Below are 14,481 nucleotides of genomic sequence, written 5' to 3' on the forward strand. Positions count from 1 at the left end.
AAGAGGGATTATGATGTCCAAAAAAGTTAAACACAACACAATTTATGGGCCCATCAAAGAGCAGGAGGGGTGTGTGTGTGTGTGTGTGTGTGTGTGTGTGTGTGTGTGTGAGTGAGTGAGAGAATGGGGGGAAGGCGTGCAGCAGGCCCGACCACAGCTTTCTGCTGACTGATGCAAGCTCAGGAGGTGAGTCATGGATGAAGAGGAGGGCTGGTGTGTAAGTGCTCCTGAGGGCTATTGGGGAGAGCGAAGGTTGTGAATAACGGGAGCTGTGTACTCCAAAAATGTGGGGACAAGCGGGAGGTCACAGCCCGTGCACACATGAAAGCGAGAGCTGTGTTTGTGAAATACCAAAAAGTGACCCTAGGATGACAAGTGAAGCCTCTTCGCAGCCTTTAATCCTCACTTTCACAACATCTGATTTGGCATTCATGTAAAGCTCAAATCACATGCTTGTTATAGCTTTTTTAACTGTACTGGTTGGAAACTGTGGCACAGTAAAAGTCCCCAGGGGGGGAAGTGTTGTGTAAGAGAACCCATTACACACAAACAATTAAACCTCTCCAGGTTCGATTAAAGCAAAGAGGTGATTAACACCACTGAGTGATGACGTATTTGGTCGGTAGAACACATTCACCACAAAACCCCCAGCGGCAGGAAATGCAAACATCGGCCCCAGGCTCGTGTGACGAAAACAAGCCGCAGAGGCCGGTGTGAAATGACTCAAGCAGCAATCCTTTAAAGATTGAAATCAGTTAGAGGAAACAGCCACTGGTCACCACATCCTCCGGTTATCTTAAACTGCTCTGGTTGAGTAAGAGAGCATCTGTAAGTTTGATGGAGGTTAGAGAAGCAGGACTTCACTCACTGATGATGCATGTGCAGAAGAAAGTGTGAGGAACTTCTGGGGTGTTTTTTCCCTCTCTTATTGATGTACATTACATGATATTTCTTACTGATAGAAGTGGGCTTGATTGCATAATTTTCCATTTGACATATTTTCTTTTGTTAATATGGAAAGAGCCTCTTGAGAACAAACACTACTTCTGAAATAAAGAATATATCCGGAAAAACACAGCTGAGGTTAGTGAGGTAGGTAGTGGTAGTGATCTGAGGTAGTGATCAGTACAACATAAAAGTAAATAGCATATTTTAAAGGATACCATGTATATAAAAGCAAATATTATGTATTTTTGTTTGTTTCCATACTTCTGTATGGTGTTATTTCCCATCATAATTTTATTTATAATTTTTGCAAGCTATTTTAACCATTTGGAAGCTTGTTTCTGCCACACGCAAAAAAATTGCCACGTTGATCCAAGTTAAAATTTCAAGTTATCTTGAAAATTTTGACTTACTCACAGAGCATCTTCAAATTTCAAATGACTTCTATGTACGCTGAAATTGTTCCATTATAATAAAATAACAATCAAAATGTATTCTAATTTCCAATTTTTTTATCCCTACTTTCAATCAATTGTTATTTTTTTGGTTATAATTGTTTATTTACTATTTTAACTTCCTATTTTAACTTGGTTAGCATTATATTAAACTTATAATTGTGACTACTTATCCAAACTGTTATGCTAATAATTTTGACAGCTAGCCACGGTTTTAGCCAACAGTTTTCCAACTTTTACTCATATTGTAGCTTGCTATTTTTTTACTGTTTGACTGTTTGTTTAGTTAAGAATTTTGTATTTGTTTATTTATACTTTGAATAAATTTTCATTTTTGTTATTTTTTAATTTTGGAGAGCTAAAACACTAAACTTTGCACAAACTGAAAATTGGCCAGTCTCAGCATCTCTTTGGTGTCTTTGGAAACTATAAAACTATTCTATATTTATATTTTGTATTATATTTTATTATTTATACTGTTATATAGTGGAACATGAGCTGTTGAGAAACTTCATTTAGACATGCACAAAGAAAAACTGTCAGTTTGCTTCTTAGTTTCACCGGATCCCACTCAAAAACAGAGTTGATGAAGGTAACACACCTATCATATATGCTTCATCTGTCAATGATGTACACTAACAGCAAGACCTGATATTGATCATCTAGAACGCTTTTTGATGTAGTTTGTGTTAGTATTAGTTGCACTATATATCTGCTTTCTTCTCTTGTTTGTTCTCTTGAGGTTTGTTCCTCTCATTTTGGACTAAAAGCTACAGTGAGCTACAGCACTAATTTCAGTAGATTGCAGCAAGACACACACACACACACACATACAAACACACACACACACACACACAAAACAAAAAACAGAGGAAGGCTGGAGTAAACCTGGGAAACTGAAAAAAAAATCAACTATTGAACACATTCTCTAAGGCAGTTGTTTTTCAGTTTTAATAGTCTTCTTGATATTTTTGAACCCTAATCATTTATTTGCATACTAACTAACTAACTGATGTGATTGAATCATTTCACTGCTTTGCTGATTTTTGCTGGTTTAGCTGTATTTATAAGCAAAGATAAACCTGAATGGGTAATTTTATATTGGTTTTCACAACAAGCGAGTGTGGCAGGGTACAGGGGCGACTATACTGGCAATCACCAGCATTGAACTGATGAAAACCTTAAATATCACCCAACTCAAGTGAGATGGGTGAGTGGGCCAAATATATTGGGTTTCTAGACTGACAGAGAATCTATCCCCGAACTCGAGTCAGGGTGCCATCAAAGTTAGTTTTTTAGGTTCTTAAGTTTTGATAATTTATAGAAAATAGGCAACTGGAAAGGATATGGTATTCTTACTGTTGTGTCCACTGCTGTGACCTCAGGAGCTGGAACATGTTTTAATGTAGGCTCCCCTCCCTTGAGCACCACGCACCCTTGGGGCCCCAAGGTGACAATAACTGACCCGCAGCCTCGTTTCAACAGCTTTTGACCAGCCCGATGTGCCTCTTCCACACTGGCTACCGAGGTACCGGTGAGCAGCTCTGCCTAAAAGTGGAAAACAAAGCATAACAGCATGAGGTGACACTGTTTATTTAACAATTTTCTTCTAAATCAGCATTTTTCTTTCCTTTGTCAGGAAGCCAAGCTAATCAGAGGTTAGGAATTAAAATTAAAGATAGAGTAAAACCAGGACTGGGGTGGGATACTGGGAACTGCATTATGGAAATTCCCTGTGGCACAAGCCCAGTACCACAGACTGTGTGGTTATCAAAGCTTCATTTTCTGCCTTTTTTCTAAAGAAAATGTTTGTTTTGTCTCTTTAATGAACACAATTATCACAACAATTTATGTCCAAGGATCTCTAATTAGTAGTCTATTCTTACTTGCTAAAGCTAACTGCTCTGTGTTAACAGCTCTGGAGTTGAGTCAGCAGTTAATTACACACTGTGGTCAGACAGACTCATAAAACACATTCAGTCTGTTAAGGATTTGCTGGATCCGTCAGCAGTCTGCAGGCCAAACATTTTCAAAGAGTAGATGCTCTGACTATGCTGCTTCATCTGGCTCCAAAATGACTAAACAGTGACAGAGCAGGACTCGACAGCTGATGTTTGAGAAACAACAAGGAAACTCAGATAACCACAGCAGTTCTTTCACGATTAGTTACAGCATTTATCTCTGGAGGTTAAAATATACACTGTGCAGTGAAAGAAACCAATTTTTCCACAAAAATACAAGAAAATGACATTCATGCTCTAAAGTAATGGCATAGTTAAACAACAATGTACAATGTACAACTAGCAAGCCCTTACTACAATCCAAGTCAGCTTTACATACATACTGCATATACAGTATACAGTGGGGCAAAAAAGTATTTAGTCAGCCACCGATTGTGCAAGTTCCCCCACCTAAAATGATGACAGAGGTCAGTAATTTGCACCAGAGGTACACTTCAACTGGGAGAGACAGAATGTGAAAAAAAAAATCCATGAATTCACATGGTAGGATTTGTAAAGAATTTATTCGTAAATCAGGGTGGAAAATAAGTATTTGGTCAATAACAAAAATACAACTCAATACTTTGTAACATAACCTTTGTTGGCAATAACAGAGGTCAAACGTTTACTATAGGTCTTTACCAGGTTTGCACACACAGTAGCTGGTATTTTGGCCCATTCCTCCATGCAGATCTTCTCGAGAGCAGTGATGTTTTGGGGCTGTCGCCGATCAACACGGACTTTCAACTCCCGCCACAGATTTTCTATGGGGTTGAGGTCTGGAGACTGGCTAGGCCACTCCAGGACTTTCAAATGCTTCTTACGGAGCCACTCCTTTGTTGCCCGGGCGGTGTGTTTTGGATCATTGTCATGTTGGAAGACCCAGCCTCGTTTCATCTTCAAAGTTCTCACTGATGGAAGGAGGTTTTGGCTCAAAATCTCCCGATACATGGCCCCATTCATTCTGTCCTTAACACGGATCAGTCGTCCTGTCCCCTTGGCAGAAAAACAGCCCCATAGCATGATGTTTCCACCCCCATGCTTCACAGTAGGTATGGTGTTCTTGGGATGCAACTCAGTATTCTTCTTCCTCCAAACACGACGAGTTGAGTTTATACCAAAAAGTTCTACTTTGGTTTCATCTGACCACATGACATTCTCCCAATCCTACATACACACACATATATATATATATATATATATATATATATATATATATATATATATATATATATATATATATATATATATATATATATATATATATATATATATATATATATATATATATATCTCAAAATGGGAGATGCCCCCAAGGGTGGTGGAGAATGACCGAGCTAAGATCCTGTGGGACTTCCAGATACAGACGGACAAAATGGTGGTGGCTAACCAACCGGACATAGTGGTGGTAGACAAACAGAAGAAGACGGCCGTAGTGATCGATGTAGCGGTTCCGAATGACAGCAATATCAGGAAGAAGGAACACGAGAAGCTGGAGAAATACCAAGGGCTCAGAGAAGAGCTCGAGAGGATGTGGAGGGTGAAGGTAACGGTGGTCCCCGTGGTAATCGGAGCACTAGGTGCGGTGACTCCCAAGCTAGGCGAGTGGCTCCAGCAGATCCCGGGAACAACATCGGAGATCTCTGTCCAGAAGAGCGCAGTCCTGGGAACAGCTAAGATACTGCGCAGGACCCTCAAGCTCCCAGGCCTCTGGTAGAGGACCCGAGCTTGAAGGATAAACCGCCCGCAGGGGCGTGCTGGGTGTTTTATATATATATATATATATATATATATATATATATATATATATATATATATATATATATATATATATATATATATATATATAAATATATACACACACACACATATATATATATATATACATACACATACACACACACACACACACACACACACACACACACATATAAAACAGTAATACATTATATAGAACAGTAGAGACATTTTTAAATTAAAAGCCTCAGAATTAAAGCTGAAAGTCTGAGTTTACACATCTTTACATAGACAAATATTTATTAATTGATTGGAGGGCTTGGTAATATACACATATATGGAAACTGACACAAAGAACTGCTAGCCTTACAGATTGTGTAAATAAATGCAATTTTTATTTGTAAATTTTAATTCTTTCTTTTAACAAAAATAATTGAAAAACCATAATTACACTAGAAGATAAAGGAAATGGTGAATAAACACAAACAGAGCCATTAAAAATGCTCCTGTGTAAACTACAGTGGGGCCATAAATTAACCCTCTTGCTCGTTTTAGTCTCCAGAGTTGTCACTTTAGTGTTAAAAACACATGTGAATCTAAGTATAGTCTTATCTCCTGTGTGCTGCATACACACATAAACACACACAGTGACAATGAAAAGCTAACACTGCCCCAACATTACTTACTCCAAAGCTACTTCCTCCTTCCTTACTGTACACCAAGCAAAGCACCCAAAGGAATTTGTAGTTCATAATATTTGTGTATATTTAATCAAACTGATATGACTTTTCTCTTCTACTTCTTTTTGCACTGTACGCTGATTTATAAATATTTCCCTTCTGTTGCTCATTTGTCTTGTTTGGTCTGCTACAGAATGCACCGCTAGTTAGACGCTAATCGTATTTTAGTGGGGGAGCAGTGTGAAGGCAGCCAATGCCAACAAACTCAACAAGCTCATCATGAAAGCTGATCCTGGGAGCAGAGCTGAAGTCTTCTGTGGAAATTCTGCAGAGGAGGATGCTGTGGAAAATACTCAGTGTTCAACTCTGAGAGCAGCTTCAGTTATAAACACAGACCATAGAGATATGACAAAATACCATGAGAGGTCTTTTGTACTCATTAAAAAAATAAAGATGTTATTATAATTATTATCTCTTGTTGTTTTTTTTAACCATTTTTGGTGTCTGTGCAACGTGCAGTACTTTATTTGGATGCTCTTAATATTTCAGCTTTTTTTTAAAAAACTGAAGTTATTTTTTTCTTTATTGTTATAAGACACTGGTCTTACTACTGGATTTATGACTTTACTTGTTTATTGCTGTTATTGCTGTATGACAGGCACAAAGAACAAATAATACCATACAAAAAAATCCTGCAGTTTACTGAAATAAAATAAAACTACTTAAAAATGTAACTGAAACAATATTATATATAATAATTTAAAATAATTTAAAATTAAATATTATTATTTGTGTGAGATGTGAGTCAAGTGTCTATAAAAACCAGGTTTTTGTACTGTAATACCTATTCAGAACATTTATAATCTTATTTTTAAAATTAAAATGACTTTCCCATAATAAATTCATACAATTACAACAATTGAAGCTGAAACAAATAAAAACCAAAACTATACTTACTCTGGATACCAAATGTAATCAAATTGAAATTAAAATTGGAAATGAAATAATAACTAATGAACAACACAAAGCTCTTATAACTGCTGAAATGTCCCTTTAATTTTCTCCTGCATTCAGACACTCAAAGCTGAAGCTAGATATGACTAGCTACCAGTGAGCTTCATCCATAAACTGCACGGGTACATTGCAGGAAACTGGGAGCACAGACTTGGGTGGTTTGCACAACATAGTAACCAATAACATTTGTGAAACAGCTACAGTAATAATACTCCACAAAGACTACAACCAATAGCCTATAGCTGCTAATTAGGTCTCATCAGTGCCTAAATGGATGACTTATATAGTAAATTCACCTACACTACAGTTGTCATAAAAGAGGAAACCCTTCATGAAGACCAAATCTGTTTTTATATCGGGCTGTTCTGTAAAGTTGGGGATGTTTGCATGTGACTCGCTCTTGGAGCAAGGCATTTAGAGGAACTGCAGTTTTTGTAACTTCCATGTTAATTTTTTCCACTGCCGGAGCACTCAGATGGCAAAGATGAATTACAGCAACACTGGCATAACAAATCTGCCCTAAACCCCTGAGAACAAACAAGCAAAACTGAGAAGAAATGAAAGTGTTAAATGGAAAAGTTTTGCTCTAAAGTTTGAGATTTCCAACTTTTGTTGCGGTCAAAATGCACTGGTTGGCTTTAGGACAACATGTTTGCCAAACAGAGGTGATGCTTGAGCACTAAACAAACCAGTTCACTGCTCCAATTAAACTGTGTGTGAGATCCCTGTCAGATCTGAAAGGTAAAATTTGGCTCAGGAGGTCCTCAGGTGGACATCAAAGATAATTCCCCTCACTATAAAGCACTTCAGCACACTATGTGGGCTGGGGATCAAAGAGTACCTGCACTTTGTCATCCTTAAGCCTCCTTTCACTCGCCCCTCCTACCCCTGAGCGTGCTACAGCGAGACCACACACGCACATGCACCCGTACAGAATGTGTGTCAGCTCTAACCTTGCACGGCAGGGTCAAGATGTCCCTGATAACGGTTTTGAATAGGGGATTGAGGATCCAAACCTCCCCACCCGCCCCCACTGCTTTTGTGATCTGTCAGAGTTAACAATGACCTTGGACAGTTCAAAAATAAACCACAGAATATATGGGTGCTTTTAGAGCCCGCAGCCACCCCGGTGCTGTCGGATGCCAAAAGAGAAAAAGAGCCGTTTTGTTAGTCATCAGCTTCACACCAGGGCAGGGAATCAATCTACCTCCCTCTGCGCACAAGGATATGAGAGAGTTGAATTACGTCTGTGTGTGTGTTGGTGTATATGGTAAGTATGCACACACACACACACACACACACACACACACACACACACACACACACACACACACACACACACACACGCACCCGGTAAGCACCTATTCTTTAAAGCATATGCAGGATAAATTTGTTGACAAGGTGGGTGTATTTGCAAGAAAGTATATGTTCAGGCATAAAGGTGAAAAAAATGTGCGTAATTTAGATTTTTCTTTTTGCTGTACAGCATCAGTTTTACCGCATAAACTATTTCTCCAAACTGACCATATTTATCACTAGTTAAAATAAGTGTGTGTAGTTCAATTTCAAGTTTTTTCTAAAAAGAAAAAATCTTGAAATTGGCAGCATATTATAACCACAGTAGGAAAGAATGCTATAAAATCAGAAGAACGAGAAACACTAAAGTCAAAGGATCTTTGGCCATTTTACTTCTATAGCAGGTTTAATTTTGAAAGTAGTGGAATAAAAACATTCAAAATATATATTGGGGTTCTTTTTGCACTGATCTGATAATCAGTGAATGTTTAATAACATAATGCCTCGTTCACATATTTAAACAATTTAGAAAAACAAAACAAGTAGTAACTAATAGCTCAGGAACTATTATAGTCATTTCTTTACTTTAAACACACAAAAAGATTACATTTTAAACGAACTAATAATAAATCTTCACTTCAGCAGTCTGTTACATACACGACTTTTTGGCTTTTTTTTAAATACATAAATGGGTCATATATAATTCAGAACCTGATTTTTGAAATGTTTTGCTTTATTTTTTTGGCTATATAGAATAAAGATAAATCTAAACTCTTCTTTGTGAAATCCTTTGACTCTCCAGAAATGAACTGAGAATTGTAAATTTTCATAATAAGTAATAAGTATTATTATAAGTAATTATATTATCATTAAACCCCCCAGGTGGTTCGTTTTGTTAGCGTTGTTGAAGAATTGCTGTTACTGCAGTGATGTATCCTAAAAAATAATCACTAACTCTAAAAGAAAGAATGTTATTTTAAGTTATATTTTAATGTTGCAGTGTAACTGATTGCTTTATTGTGATACAGGAAGTCTAAATAAGCCTAAATAAATCTACAGTGGGAAAAAATAATTGAACCCTAGTGAAGAATTTTAGAAAACAACACAAATAAATGTCTCATGCATTTTAATGTGAATTAAGGACATGGAGTTATAAAGCAACTCCGATCAAAGAATGAGCTATATTATCTTGTAACAAAACATGTATACAGCTAAAGCTGCTCTTAGGATAACACGCAATGTGCAAAAAGTACAAAATAAAAAGGTCAAATGAGTTTTTAATCAGTTTGGTTTGCTTAGTTGGGTTAACAAACCTTAAGAAAAACAAGTTATGGTATTAAGCTGAACTAACTATTTTTTGTTGTCATTTTTGTTTCATTTTACATGCTGTCAGTTTAACTGAACTTAATTAAGCATGAATCTCTTATGTCTACAACTTTTGAAGCCATTTGATACCAGTGTCAGTACAAAGACAGCCTTTTAGACAGTTCCCAATCATGGCATGAAGAATGAAAAGTTTAGAAGACTTAAATGCCAACCCCAGGTCATGGCTACAGCAAATGTAAATATCACTGGGTTTCTGTTTGAAAACATTTGGTTACACTGGGCTAATGAGTAGGCACTGATCCTGTGGAAAAAAATGCAAACTAAATGTTACTTGTGAATCTTCTCAAGTTACCGAGATCTCCTTGTTGAATGAAGCCTCATCTGAGGTTTGCGCCTACTTTATTGAAAGTAAAACAACAAAATGAGGCTCAAAGGCAACCAGTCTAAACACAGACAGGGTCATTGTTCTAATACCACTATTTATCTAATACAACTCTCCCAACATTTACTTCCTAGAGCTTATTACAACTTTCATTAACTCCGAGTTACAAGAACTTGTGGTTTTTAACTTTTAAAGCACTATGAAAACAATGATAAATGATACATTTTAAGTTGTGTAAACTACAAAGACTGATGAGTCGATAACTAGATTTCAGTGTTTTTTTATTATAAAGCAAAACACTGTTGCTTGTCTCTTTTCTTGTGAATCTGATATCTACTAGCATATCAGGAGTGGCTGCTTTGTTTTCCATTATCGTTTTTGTTGCACAACTTTATCTTCTTGCTAAATACTTGGCATTAAATCTATTTCTGGGTCCTGGCAGCTCTCTAGTTTTGCTGAATAGACAGAAGCCCCCCCCCCCCCCCCCCCCCCCCACACACACACACACACACACACAAAAATCCTATTCAGTTGTCATTCTTGGCTTTCCAGCTTCTTATTAGCACTATTCATGTTTTGCAGGCCTTTAAGCTATAAAAAATTGTGGTGTATACGACAGCCCATGGGCTCAAGACGTCCTGGACACCAAAGTTTGAATGCTTCAGACAAGACTCACTTTCAGGATTTTTCTAGTGCAAGTAATCCAACAAACACAGCAACATAGTAGTGACTAATACTGTGTTGGAGACAGGCTCATCTCAGATGTTCTCTTAGCTAAAGTTTGGCCTTTTTTCAGTGTCTTGCTCCTTCATTCTCATCATTGAATTAACCTCGACCCCTATATCTATATGTAGCTAGCCAACAGGTATTAACTGCCATATGTAAACTAGCCCATATTCACTAAACCCCGCCCAAAACATAATACTTAATAGTAATCTTCAGTTTGGGCCAAGTTATAGCAGCGCTGTTTATTTTTCTGAATGATTTTGAACTTTGATTCTATCCCTTAGTGGGACATTTTAGTCCTCTTTCCACCTTTGCATACTGCATAATATATAATATGACCGTACCTCCATGACCTGAAAAAAAGAGAGAAGACATGTAGCTCTTTCCTCAACTCTCCCTTTCATGTTCCCACACCTGGGTACAGTGCTTCATCGCCTTGCATCACCACATCAAATACCAGCTCCCAGCCAAACTCACATAGACTTCAGCCCTGAGGGGGTGACTGACTCAGCCATAGAGCACATCTGCCCTCTTGTTTTTATTACCATTCCCATCTATCCCTGCCCCCTGTCGCTCATCTGTCATCACCTGGCATTCAAGACGCAAGCCGCCATGACAGAGTTTTTACCGTAAAAGGGTGGAGATCAACTGTTTCTTCATACCAGAGAGCATTCATGTACAGCCAATGGCTGGAGTGAGGTTACTGATGTGCCAGCAGGGGACATGACCTTGGAGGTAAATCACTGTGGAAAGGCGTCATCTCAAACTTGTCATTCTTTCCTTTCTGGACTGGACATCTGTTGACAATCATAAGCTGACTGACTGCTTGTAAAAGTGATGCTTTGTTGAAACTACATACCGTAGTTTAAGGACAGAGCCTTCAGGTATAAAAACATTCCTTCTAATAGTCAGCAGAGTCCAACTCCTCCAGTAGACGTCTATGAGAAAATAACCCCACATCAGTAAACTCTTTTCTGATGGGTTTACAGTCTCATTTACTAATTTCAAATCTTATAAAGCATTATGTTTATTTTATAAATTAGAGTCTCAGTTAAGATGAATTTGATTTAGGTTAAATGTACAGAAATTTCAGGGAGCAAGATACACCAGTTACTTTTGCTAGGTACGCAAGTACCAAACTCAAACCCAATTTTCCTTCAGAACTGCCAGAGATTCAACAAGGTGCTGGAAACATTTTGCAGATTTTAATCCATACTGACACTATATGACAGCTTCACATATTCTCTGCAGCTTTCTCAGCTGCATGTCCATGATGTGAATCTCCTGTTCCATCACATCTGAAAGGTGCTCTGTTGGATTGAAATCTGGTGTTTCTGTAGTACAGTCCTTGTCAAACGCTCAGGTAGACTGTGGCATTTAAACAATGCTGATAGTAAGTTTGTCAAGAAAATATCCCCCAAACCTTAAACTACCAACAACCTCTCAACTACATTTGTGCTGTTGGTGCCTTTTCAAGCATTTTTTTAAAGTCATGTGACAAATAGTCTATCTTTTAGCTGTATGGCTAATTGTAGCCTACTAACAGACTGTTCAAGAACTTGATCTACTTTTTGGTTGTTTGTTTGTTTGTTTGTTTTGGGGGGTTTTTGAGGAAAATTCTAGTGGTTTATTTGTTAACCAAGCCAATTAGGATTAGTGTTATTTATCACTTTATGCTCCACCATTTTGACCAAACATAGTCACTTTTCGTTCCAAATAATCAACATGGCTTTGGATAAAATGCTAACACCGAAGCTTTAAAATGTAGAACCCATTGACTAGATCCTTATTATACACAGTCTAAAGTTATAAATAATCTACTCTATTATCAATGTTACAGTGGGCAAAATGGATGCTTAAAATCCATCCATCCATTTTCTTCTGTTCATCCAGCGCATCCAGAGCTGCCATAGGACGTGAGGCGGGTACACCCTGGAGAGGTGGTGAGTCTGTCGGAGGGCTAACATAGACAGTGGTTCGCACTTTTGGGCAATTTAGATCAACCAATTAACATAACCAACTGCATGTCTTTGGACTGTGGGAGAACCCACGCAGACACAGGGAGAACATTCAAAGTCAACACAGAAAGACCCGTGTCAGCTGGTGGATTCAAACCCAGGACCTTCTTGCTGTGAGGCAACAATGCTAAGAATCGTGCTGCCCCAATTTTTCCCAACTGTTAATGTTAAGGCAACTTAAAAAAAACCCAGCTTTTGTTGATTGGTGTATAATTTAGCCAAATATGATAGAAATCTGTGTTTATCAAGAATTCAAAAATGCCAAAACATTTATAGATGAGTAAAATAATTGTCCTAACTGTACAATCTTGGCTACGCGCATGTATACTCAGCCACCAAAGTTAATTTTAATCCAAGAAAAAAAAAAACTATCAAATGCAAATGTGCAGTAGAAGGAAAGAAAGCTGGTCAATTCAGTATGCTCTGTTTTGTTGTTTATGACTAGTTTCAGCTTCCTCTTGGCCTTGCAGACGTGAGTGTGTGGATGAGTGAGGAAGGCAGAATTATTGTGTGAGGAAGCATAAATGCTGTGATAAATACTGTGAGCTGTGTGTGTGTGTGTTTGTGTGCGATTCATCACCTCAGACTCATTACAGCAAAACACGTCGGAGACTCTGTAGAAATCTGGATCCAAGTCAGGAATGGCCGGCGCTGGGTTGAATATTGTCTTCACTGCAACAAGAAACCATGCAGCGATCCATGTTATTGACCTCAGTGTCAAACGTCAACATCTACAGGATAACATGCAATCATTAGCAAGGCAGAAAAATATAATTGTTCTCCATAATAGACCCTGTTATAGCTGTCAGCCTGCTTTCAGAAGGACTTTTCATAAAGTCCCTCTGTGACACATTTTACAATTGTGTGGTGTTTCTTTTCCATTTCTGAGCCTCACTGCCAAGATCTGGCAATGCCTTAATTAAACTTTCAATGGGAACAAAGGCTAGCAGGCTACCGCTGGGGATTGCTCTCGCAAGCAAAGCTCAAGTGGATCAGCTTCTATAAAAAGACACCTTTTAAACAATTAAATTAGCATTCCCCGAAAAAGAAAAGAAACCCTAGTGAAAAGACCTTATATCCTGTAGCATTTTATGTTACGCCCTTAACTGCAGTTCCAGCAATGTATGTACGAAATGGATTCAGCACGAGATATACATTGAACCCCACATATGTGTGTCAGTGTGTGGGTGAGATGAGTTGTGACCCTTTGAGTGTGTTAAGGAGCACAAGCGAGGGAGAGAGCGAGAGTGTTTTTGTCAGGAGTAATCCTCTGTACGTGTTGCACATCACTGTCTGATGCATATTCATGAGCGAGGAGCATTAATGCATCTAATACCGTGATTTCTGTGTATGTGCGAGGATAAGCCCAGCTTGACGAAGCGATTAATTCCGATATCTCTGTGTACAAAATAAAGCCTCATGCAAGCGTGTGCGTCTGAGGGAAATATATGTTCAGCGTTGGTGACATCAAAGTCTGTTGTGCTAAAGTGTGTGCCTAGTTGCTGCTTCTGTGTGTGTTTGCGTGGGCACATAAGAGAGCAGCTGCGTGGGTTTGCGCAGGGCTTTGGCCACCTGGCGCTTTGAGGTGGATGCTGGGCTGCTCGCGAGTAAAAGTGGAAATAATGTCTCCGTCTCTTTTTCAACTCACTCATACTGTACTGCAAATATGCCCATGTGAGCCAAGGCCATGTCACAGATAAGAGACACCGGGCTCTTTGCGACTCCCCTCTTTTCTCTCTCTCTCTCTCAACTCAATTGCACCTCAGCTTCCGTGAATTTGGGATCCAAGTTAAGTGCGAGATTTGCACCTCCATTTTGCGTTATAGAAAGCAGCTTGTCATCTGTCAGCAGAAAAATTTTAAATAGATTTCTTTTGGTTATTATTGATATAAGGATTATGTA

At 38.3% G+C, this 14,481-nt stretch overlaps 1 protein-coding gene across 1 annotated transcript in view; it reads right to left on the reverse strand.

Annotated features, from left to right (window-relative positions):
• rbks (ribokinase) overlaps positions 1 to 14,481 on the reverse strand; it is a 62,243-nt gene that overhangs the window by 11,766 nt on the left and 35,996 nt on the right. The window contains exons 7-8 of the mRNA XM_086276037.1: positions 13,160 to 13,251; positions 2,760 to 2,948 (exon numbers count right to left, since the gene is read on the reverse strand). Of these exons, the coding sequence (XP_086132163.1) occupies positions 2,760 to 2,948; positions 13,160 to 13,251 (281 nt within the window). The remainder of the gene's footprint in view (positions 1 to 2,759; positions 2,949 to 13,159; positions 13,252 to 14,481) is intronic.

Source organism: Aulonocara sp. 'chitande type north' Nkhata Bay, linkage group LG19 (genome assembly GCF_057382095.1).
Source record: "Aulonocara sp. 'chitande type north' Nkhata Bay isolate Kocher_YH1m ecotype deep benthic linkage group LG19, A_spYH_male_GT1.1, whole genome shotgun sequence".
In the NCBI taxonomy this organism is placed as follows: Eukaryota; Metazoa; Chordata; class Actinopteri; order Cichliformes; family Cichlidae; genus Aulonocara; species Aulonocara sp. 'chitande type north' Nkhata Bay.